The 10,932-nt window shown below is 47.6% G+C and overlaps 1 protein-coding gene across 1 annotated transcript in view; it reads right to left on the minus strand.

The window, feature by feature from the left end:
* R3HCC1L (R3H domain and coiled-coil containing 1 like) overlaps positions 1–10,704 on the minus strand; it is a 34,031-nt gene extending 23,327 nt beyond the window's left edge. The window contains 2 exon segments of the mRNA XM_081005869.1: positions 10,451–10,514; positions 10,517–10,704. Of these exon segments, the coding sequence (XP_080861995.1) occupies positions 10,451–10,514; positions 10,517–10,672 (220 nt within the window). The 5' untranslated portion in view covers positions 10,673–10,704.
* Positions 10,705–10,932: the final 228 nt, after the last annotated feature.

A 10,932-nucleotide genomic window follows, 5' to 3' on the forward strand; every position in this document is an offset into this window, starting at 1 on the left:
TACCAGGAAGTCTGGAAACAAAAACCCCAAAGAATACAATACGTATTTTAAGGAGTGGGGGCTCTGGAACAGAGTCAATTTTTTTTTAAATCAACCGTATTAGTGACCCTCTCATCACCTAGACCAGGAATAGCTAACTGGCAGCCTGCCTCTGGCCCCCAAAGCAACTTAATAAGGTCCCAATAATGCTACCAAATTTTGAACTGCATTGTTAGAAAGAAAACCACACAGCTTTACTCATCAGGAAAAAGAAGCAATGAGTCTACGTCTGTTTCACTGCCAACCTGCCACTCGTTTAGGAAAGTTTTTAATGTTTGATTCTATTTTAATATTCTGTTGGGAGCCGCCCAGAGTGGCTGGGGAAACCCAGCCAGATGGGCAGGGTATATTATTATTATTATTATTATTATTATTATTATTATTATTGAAAGAATCAGCCCCAGTTCCCATTCCCTATTAATAATCCTATATCATCTGATCACATGCTATCCACATCTACAAACCCAAATTAACTACAGAATCTGGACAGGCATGAGGTCAGGTTGTTCCAGCTCTGGACAACGTACAGTCCAGGGAATAGAGTAGTCCTGAGAACAAGGAGGTTGGCTTTCCCTGACCTACACTCCACTGATGCAACAAGTCTTGTGCAGAGCCAACACTTTCAGATAGCCCAAACTTTGCCTGCAAATTGTAAGCCTTCCTGAAAATAGCTTATCTGTCTATCTCCTCCCACCCCACCACTGCTCATCTGACTGGAGAGTCGTCCATCATCTGTGCCGAGACAGCCCTGCCACCATCTCTCATCACAAAGCAGCACAACCTGCACCTTGCTATGGTCTGAAGAGCCACAGCCGGTCGTGCCTCCCATTAAAACCCTACGGAAGTCAGAACTTGTAGCCTTTTCAAGCACCTCTGGTTCTCCTTGTTGCACCCTCTTTAGGAACGTCTACCCTTTATGCGGCAAATACACCTATTAGACGTACACTGATGGACATGTACACAGTGTGGACATCACATAAAATGTGGACATAGATTTGGGAGCCCTGCCCCAAGTTCCCAGACCCATCCTGATGGTGTGCAACATTCATTTATTACATGGAAATACTAGCGTAACATCAATGTACACACAGCAGTTGTGCTTGTTGTGTCACGTGTGAAAGCAAGAGCATTTCTCAAGCTGCCCTTATCCAGGCAATCAAATGAAATCCAGCTCACAGGATGGCAAAGCTGTACAGCCCAGGTTACTCCATCTCTAAAATGATACTGTCGAGCTGAAAAAGGTACAGAGAAGGACAACTTAAGAGTGGAGACACAGAATCATAGAATTGCAGAGGTGCAGGGGGCCCCTGAGGATCATGCTAAAAGGGGGTTCGGCCACCCTTTAAAATGCAAATAGTAGGGAGAAAGTGAATATTTCCTCTCTCTCTGACAACACAAGAACTCAGATCACACAATTAAAACTAATTAGCAGTAGATTCAAGACACACAAAAGGAAGCTCTTCTTCACCCAACGCATAATTAACTGGAAATTGACTGCCACAAAGGACATAGTGATGACCACTGGCTTAGAGGGCTTCAAAAGGAGATTAGAGAAATTTCAGAGGAGTAGGAGGAAGTCCGCCAGCAGCTATTTCACCCGGATTGCTAAATGGAATTTACAGCTTTAGAGGCAACATGCCCCTGAATAACTGCCACTTGGGGACCTTAAAGAATGGGGAAGAGCTGAGGCCTTGACGCCTGGGCTTGCAGGTGCCCCAGAAGAAACTGGGTGGCCACACTTAGAAACAGCATGCTGGACTAGACAAACACTTGGCCTCATCAACATATATTTAAACTATGGGACTCACTCACACAGTGATAGCAACCTCCTGGCTTTAAAAGAGGATTGAACAAATTCATTGAGGATGTGGCTGTCAATGGCTACTAGCCTTGACAGGTAGGCTCTGTCTCCACGGCTGGAGGCAGTAATGCTTCTGAATTATGGAAACTGGAGAGGAGAGTGCTCTTGCACTTGGTTCCTGCTGGCAGATTTCCCACAGGCATCTGGTTGGTCACTGTGAGAACAGGATGTTGGAGTAGATGGGCCATTCGCCTGGACCAGCAGGGCTTTTGAAAATTATTATTTCAAGCACCCTGCCCTGTGCTGCAGGAAGCCTAGCTAGGCCATGGCTACCGCATCAGCCTCTGCAGAGATTTGTTTTGTTCTGTTTGTTTTTTAAGGGCAGGGAGAGAAACTGCAGCCCACAAATTCCATTCCTTTGGATCCTGTATCTCCCTCGCATCCGCAGTCTATTACACACTCCATCAGACGCCCCCCGCCACGCCTCGGCACCAACCCATTTCATGCTCAAGAGGGTCGAATCAGTGTCCCTTGGCGTGTCTCCTTTTCACACTACACCGAGCAATGTAACTTCCAACTTGCTGCACTAACTTCTGCGCTAAAGCCCTCCGTCCGCAACGAGGGGCAGGGCAGGAGCTGAAGAACCGCAGAAGCAACAAGGCAGCTCCCAGGCTGAGTCAGCCGTTGTGCCAAAACTGAAAGAATGGTGTTGGTTCTCAAGCAGACGAAGGTACGCACCTCAGCTTACTCTGAGGGAGACTTCTTCCAACTCTATGATTCTATGATACCGCTAACCACATGAGCATTTTTCTTCTCGTTTTAACTGTGTTTTCTTTTTAATCCATTCTCTATTATGTTTTTCTCTCTCCGCATCCCATCTCTCAAAAGTATTCTGTGAACCCTCCACTCCTCCTTTCTCTCTCCAAACGCTCTTATCGAGCTCTCAGTTACCCCATTTTCCTGCAGCTTCCATGACTTTTACTCCCTGTTTTCCTCTCTGTACCTTAAATGCTCTTCATTTTCTGTATCACATCAAGTCTCTTAGGGTCCTCACCTCTTTCACTCCATGTTCTTTCCTATCAGCACCCTATGGCCCTCTTCTCTGGCCTCTGTTCATTAACCAGTCATTTCCTCTTTTCTCACCCTATAAGACTTTCTGTGAGCCCATTCATCTGCCCTCCCTTTTCTTCCTCCACTGCCTTTCTTTGCTTCTTTTCCTCTGCCTGCAACATCTACTCTTCCCTTCTTGGAATTCAGTGACAACAGCACAGCTGGCTTCCACTCTGCCAGCAACAGGCACTTTGAGGCAGACCAGGTGACACGGCAAGCCGACTGGGAAAGCTGGTGCCAACTCCTTCACATGCCTCTGAACCTACGGAGAGGAGATGGAGTGTAGACAAAGCGACACTGAAAGCTCAGGTCCTAGTGGCCTTTTGTTGGGATTTCCTATGCAGCAGGGGAAAGGACCACCACCAAGGGGCATCTGGAATTTTCCCAGGTGGTCACAACTAAGCCGCCACCAGTCCTCAGGCATCAGGTTGTGCGGGGCTGATCTAAGGAAAAACATAAGACAAAAGACAAAGCCCACTGAGCCTGCTGAGCAACAGGAGCCCAGAATGCCATAGTGACCCAAGCTTAGCAAAATTAATATATATATATATATTTAAATCACCCAGCAACCGCATCAGAGAAAACCCAAGCAGATGTGCCACATGAAAATGCACACAAACAGCCTTCTCTATAAGCCATCCTCAGAATATAATTCCATTGGCGCGCCTGTCTTGGCAAAAAGCAAGTGATATCCTGTAAAAGGAACACAGCCAGGACGAGCGACTGGGACCTGAAGTCGCTGCTATTTGGAACAGAGAGCTCGTTTGTTTATCGGAAAAACAGGGGAAGCCTACTGTGTAATCAGGAGACCCCTAGAGCAGAAATCCATCCACCACACCAGCTGCAGCACAGGCTGAAGTGGCACCCCAGCAGCTCCCAGCAGCCTATATTGTTTCCTGGCAGCAAACTGTATTTTTAGCCTTTGAGGTTTCCGATTCCACTCAATCCATAATTCCATCAATAGAATATTTAACCTTAGAGCCTTGATCACAGGAGAGAAACGGCAACCCCTTGGACAGGGCAGTGAACGGAAGGCAGTGCTAAATCTCCCTTGCCCCAGAGCACTGAGGAAGCAAAGCTCACGCAGGCTCCTTTACCAGCCGGAGGGATTTGGCTGCTGCCCTCCCTGGGCTCAGCAGTGACCAGAACTCCATCTGCCCACCCGCCTCCTTCCTGCAAAGTGGGAGAGGCTCTTGATCGGTGCTTGGGGAACAGCAAAGTGCCCTTGAGGGACAGCACCAGGTGTCACTCAGTGCTCGCACATGCACAATGTCACTCTTTATGGCGTGCTGCAGAACGGGTGCTTCTTCCAAAATAATAACGCCAATAAAAGAGAGAGAAGTGCAAGGAGACTCCAAACAGCCCAAATTAGAAAGCCCTTTGGATGCCGCCACTCATTTAGTCTCCAGGCACATGGCAAGAGTGCCTCCCCCTCCCCAGCAAGGAAAGCTTGGCAAAGGAATGACGAGGCTGCGCAGAATCTTTTCCTCCAAGTTCCCTACTATAGGCCAGAGGTGCAATACAAGCTAAATATAATCTCTCACACACCAAAAAATCCCACCTACCTGCTCTCAGCAATAAATAAAGCAGCAGTGGGCCAACCCCCAACATCAGAGTCCCACCCCAAGGAAAGCCCACCTTGTGGACCAGGGGAATGCCTATGAACAGCTAACGAAAGTCTAGCAGTTCAGACAATGGGCTGTGTGCATTAAGGCAACTCCTAGCACTCAGATCTGCACTGCTGTACAGGAAAAAAGAAATGTTGGTTCTAGACAAGTATGAAGCTTCCTTAAAAGCAGTATCCAACAGTCTAATAAAACCCAAAGCCAGCAACATTCAAAACTCAGCAGTCAGGAACCAGTTAATGCCATGGGGAGGGGGTGGGTGGAATGGGAAGCATCCAATGAAAAATACCAAAAAAAGCAGGGGAGCCAATCTCAAGATGCTGAAGAATACTGCACTAGTCATTGATGCCCAATGTTCTTTGGCCAGAACACGCCTTCCTCGGGGGCTTTTATGCTTCCTTACAGGCAGCTCAAAAACCTCTGTTTAGAAATCCCTGCAAGGCAAAGCTGCCCTGCACCACTCCGACCATTCCTGCCCCTTCTTCCCCAGTCTTCCTGGGCAGAGGGTGATGTATCTTCTGTGGTGGGGAGGGCTACAACACTTGCAGGATCTTTCATACAGTGGTCTGAGGGAAGGCTATAAATATCGTATCATTTACGCTTGCTGTTGGAGCAAGAGTGTAAAGCTTCCCATTCAGCAGCAAAAGACTGAGCTGACTGCCATCAGGAAGCAGCCTGCAAAGCAGAAGCGGAAAAACATTGCCTCCGGGCTCAGTCATGCTCCCTTGCACCTTAGGAACACTTGCAACACTTGTCATAAAGCCAGTAAGTAGCTCTGAATCCAGCCAGCTGGATGGCAGGAGATCCATATCCCACCCCTGCCCTGATTCTCAATCACCTTTTAGAGTCATACAATTTCACATCTATATTATTCCACATTCTTTTCTTTTATAACAGGAAAAAACCCTCTTGCCCTCCATACTTGATTCCCCAATGAACTATAAAGACCCACACAAAGAACAGGGAATCAATTGCACTTCACGAGGCAATTCCAAACATGCAAAGACAAATCTCTTTAAAAATAATAAGACACAACAGAGGAAGCAGTTCATTTTCTGCCCGTTGCCCGTCTCCTGAGTTAAGCACTAACACCAGTCCAACATAAGAATGGGGTCTGGAGTCAATGGCATTCCTTTAAGACTGCATGGAAAGGACAGTGTAACAACGGAGGAAAGTGAATTAATGTCTGACCAAAAGAACTAAGGGAATTAGGCAGGATTGTACAGATATATCAAGGGCAGAGGCCCAGCCAGAGAGCACATCAATAAAAAGGGAGAGAGATGAAAATAACAAGGAGTCCAACAGGAATAAGATTATTTAAAAAGATGAGAGGAATGACCTTGTGGAAAAAATATCCAGCACATATACATCTAAAACCAGCACCTCCTGATAACATGCACACCAGGCCAAATCAGGTTTAGCTAATGAGATGACTGAACCCCAGATAAGCTACTGCTAATGGCAGGAGGGGGGGGGCGGTCTAAGCAAGAGGCACCTTGCATTGCTGGTTCTTGCATTCCCCCCCTAGCTGGTTGTTTTTTTTAATTGCCCTCTAAATGCAGCTTCTCCCTAAGCATGGCTGGGTTTCCGGCAGAGGAAAGGGACGTGCAATTTCTAAAATGTCTGCTTCCAAGCATAGCATCAATACAGGGTATAAGAGAATGGGGAGACGAAGAACGAGTGACAGTGATGGGATCAGGGGCACCCAGGATTAAAAGAGCACAAGACCAACTCTGTCAGAATTGCCATAAAAAGATACCGAGTGGAGAAACAGCATTAAAATTCGATGCAACTGAACTTCAGGGAAAGTTTCCTCAATTTTTATTTCCCAAATGCCTGACAATTACATTTGCAGATGACACTAAAGGGGAATTTGCGGCAAAGAGCTGAGAGAACAAGGAAATAATTCAAAGGAAGTGAGGGAGGCTAGAAATAAGACGCGATTCAGCCGGGCAAGGCACAGCTTGCAGAGACGGGAAATGCAGACGCTGAGCAGGGACAGAAACCTGGAAAGAGACACAGGGTGAGAGCAAATTGGAGATGAGCTGACAATGATGAAAGAGCTGCTGCTATTTCAGGCTGCAGAAACATCACACCCCAGAGGAAGGGGGGATGACAGGCAAGGTGCACCCACAATCGGGAAGATCAGCTTTGCCCAAAGGAACCCGGCAAAGTGGATGGAATTGGTGGGGCAGACCTGGCAGATTAAGAGAGCCAGATGCCAAAGGAAGTGACATTCTCAGTGGTGGGTAGGCCTTTGATCTCCCATGCGCAAGATGCCCCTCCATGAATCCCTTAGGCAAGCTCCTCCTTTCCTTCAGTTCTGTGCTCAGACAGCCATATTCAACACTCAGTATGTCCCTCTCCCACAAGAAGCAGCCTTTCTGTTGCGCAGGGTCCATATAGGCTCACCAGGACTGTAAAGCCCAAAGAGGGATGGCAATGGGCCTCAAGCCATCCCTAGTGGCAGCTCTTGCAGGACAGCTGACGGGCTTCACAGTGAGAGGCTGGCTGTACTGCCTGCCCTTCCTGACCCGGCCTTAGTACCCACACTCCTGAGAATAATTCATGCCCACTAAGCCAAAGGATGCCTGCTTGGCCCTTCCCACACCCATCCACTTGAAGCCCACACAGCAAACGTGAAGCCCACAATTCCTCAAACATGGGCTGCAGCTTCAACAGCTTCACCCATTAGAAAACTGAGTTCACTGGTCAGAAGTTGGAATCCACAGAATTCTATTTTTGCAAAGGGCAGTAGGTGCTGAGTCTCCTAGGCTGCAGAGGAAATCTTGAAAACCTGGGAGGGAGACAGTTATCTAACTTGTTTGCTGCTCTCTTTGCAATTTCCCCCCAGTCACTTTGTGCTCCCCCAGCACCTCTATGCTTACATCTCACTCTCTTAATTGTGTGAATTTCTTCCCCCAAGTAGGAACTGAGCGTTTTAACAGGAGTGGAGAAACACAGTTGATTTGGTTTGGGACACATAATGGAAATAGAGTGTTCATAACTTTAAAATATGGAGTTCAGAGAGAGAGAGAGAGAGAGAAAATGAAGTTGAGCCCAAAGGTTACATGGTACATTAAATGCTTTTCAGAAAATAGATTCAACTAGGGGCCTTCAACCTTCTGGGGCCAGGGACACATTTGGAAATCTAAGAAACTGTAGTGGGCACCACAAAATGCCCATTTCACAAAAGAAGAACTGGGGATGCCCAGAAACATGCTCCTAAAACAAGTGGAATACCTACATGCATCCCAAAGAAAACAACACGCTGGGGAGGAAAACAGGGAAACGCCCCCCAAATCACAAATGGCCAAAAAAGGCAGGTGCTCAGAAGGGTGTCTGAGGACACCATGATGCTCACGGCTGCCATACTGGGGATTCATTAATGTACTCAACAGCAGAGTCCTAAGTTTTTTTTTATTTTGATTGTAATCTGAAATGACAAAAGGATCTAAATCACAGAAAAGCAGCACACAGCCAGGCATAGGTTACTGGCATCCACCTTAAATAACATAATTTATACACTGCTCAGGCTTAGTAGGTGCTACATGTGCTTGCCTAATGAAAGAATCTGCAAAGTTCAAAAGCCTGGTCATGTACACACCAACGTGTCAGCAAAACCACGTTTATGCCCCTAACTAAATCCTGGCCTCTCCTTACTAAAGGACTACCCAACACTTCTCCCCATCTGAATTCCAGGACAAGCACTGTTCTTGCCAGAAAATGATCCACCACACAGCTGGTCACCAGCAGTCGCCTGTGAACAAGACAAGAGAGCTGAAAACACCACAATGAAAAATGGCACTTATGGCATGCACTAGCAGGAGACAGTGAAAAACACAGCCTAGTGGCTGGGAGCGAAGGGATGTGTGTTTTATGAGGCATCAAGTGCCTGGGACTATGAGTGCGTCAGGAGAGGAGGGAGGTACGCCGCAGCTCTTCTGAGGGACACCATATAACTTCCCTCCTGCAGGGGCTCTGACAAACAGAATTTCTTTCTAATTCAATAAAGGCCCGGCGGTTACCATGGCTCATCCATTGTACCCAAAAGGGTTATAGCTGCTGCTCACATAATTTTCCCCTGTCCAAAATGCACAGGAAAAAGGCTCACCTGGTGGGTGAGGGGCAGTGATGACCTTCCCAAAATGCAGCACCATTTAAAAGGCAGGGAAAACACAAAGCACTGCCAGAACTCAGAGCAGGAGACCCACGTAAGGTAAGGAGAACAGTGTCTCTGAGACTGCTCCAGGCAAGAGGGTTCCTAGGATCAGGAGTCTGGATGTGTGGTGGGGGGAAATCTGGTACAAGGAGTTTCAAAGACAGTTCATTGTACCAGGGATGGGTAACCTGTGGGCCTCCAGTTATTGCTGGACTCCAGTTCCCATCAACGACACACAGAACAGCCAATGGTAGGAATCATGGGAGTTGTAGTCTAAGATATTGAGGGCCCCCACCACTGCCACTGCCTTAATCTAATCTAATCTAATCTATTCCAGGGCTAGTCATGGATACTTTCACATCCCACACAAAAGTAAGCCAGAAACTATAGACAAAAGACAACTGAATATCATGCAGGGCAGTGGGGGATAACTGAAATTCTTTTATCACTCTTACACAAAGTAAATTTACCCAGATGCATATATTTGTACTGGCTTCTATTATCTTCCAGGCATCAGGCTGGTTGTGAACTAGAAGGCTTTAAGAAACTGAGCCAATGTATCTAAGGGGCTACTTCTGCTCCTATGCCTTGTTGCAAAATTAACTAAGATCTCTTAGTGGACAGTTGTTATTTGCCCACTGAAAAGGATGTTAAAATTTACATAAGCATCTTGAATCCTTTCACCACAGCTTTTAAATGCCTTTTCCATTGAGACATGATACATAGGATTTCAGCCATAGAGTAGACCTGCTGCTGGTGGGGAAAATACCATGTTGATTGCTTTTGGGGGTGAGTAGGAGACCATTTTTAAAAAAAATATAAAGCAACAGAAACCTCGTGGATCTGGTGTGTGTGTGTTCTAGTACCAGAGAGAAGCACTCAGCATTTAAGCAACTATTAAGACAGCACCTATCTGGAATCACACCATCTTCCCGATTAAAAAAGCAATGAAAGGCAAATATGACTTTGAAAAGAGTTCTCTAAAACGGCACAAACGTCAGTAAGAGTTGTGCTCCTCAGTGCCAGTGATGTCACAGGCATTATCCAACCGAAGCTCATCATAATTGCAAAACTGTATTTCACGAGGTAACTCACAAGCTTCTACTAAGGAAAGATTTACCCAGTGACAAAGCGCTGAGGCATGCGCGATGGGGAAATGCAATAACCCCACGGCAGAAGTGTGAACTTGAAGGAAGAGGCCCGGATCCCTTTGAACAGCTGCCCTTGTGATGCGCAAACACGACGCCCACCTAGAAAAATTCTAACACAAGGCTGAATCTCCCTGGACAGCAACCACCCAGCCCCCACCTGAACCACGGGGCAAGGTTTTCCAGTCAGCGTGGGGCTTCCAGGTAAAAATACAACCCGCCTGTCCTATTGCTTTATATGGATAAAAGTGATCTTGGATATCACATGCAGAGACGAATCAACTATCTAAAGTTTAAGCCCCAGCCGCTTCCTTCGTGGAAATAAACTGCTCCCCGCCTGTTGCTCGAGTGCAATAAGCTTCTGCGGGGAGGACGCAGCAATAGCCCCCGTCACATTATGGGGTGGAGGAACACCGCGGGGTGGGGGGGAGGACCAACAGCAAAAGGTGTCGATATTATGGGAGTCCAGTCCTAAAGTGGGAAAAGGGCAGGAGGAGGAAGGCAAATAAGCTGCTTTTAGGACCCGATATAGGAAAGTTTGGGGGGTGGGGAAGAGACAAGTTACCGGGCGCCCGGCAGGGTCGTGGCGGCTCTGTTGCTTCCGCCTTCGCCGCTTCCGCCCGCCCCCCAGTCTGGCCCCGCCCCTCCATGGCGAGGAATGCTGGGAAATGTAGTCCGTAGGGGTGTAGGCGTGCCTGCTCCGCAAGCGTCTTCTCATTCCATCGCGTTCTGTCTCTTTGCTTTGGCGGATGCCGTTCACAGCGCCCACGAAACGACCCAGTGGCATTCGCGCAGTCGGCTCTCCGTGCTGCCATCGACTGCAGTGCTGGGGTGTAACGCGGCTGGGAAGAGGCGCCTTGTGACTGTCCGGAACCTATAAAGCATTCCCACACACCCGCTCCCCGTGAATCACACGTGCGTTTCTGTCATCAGCGGGGGGAAAGCATCTGCATCTGTTCACACGTACTCTTTGCAATCCCCGAGGAAGCAGAAGCGCGCTTCCGGGTATAGATTTGAGGGAAACTTGATGTGCCCTCAGCACCCAAA

Source organism: Podarcis pityusensis (assembly GCF_964106645.2).
Source record: "Podarcis pityusensis genome assembly, chromosome: 5".
NCBI classification, from domain to species: Eukaryota; Metazoa; Chordata; class Lepidosauria; order Squamata; family Lacertidae; genus Podarcis; species Podarcis pityusensis.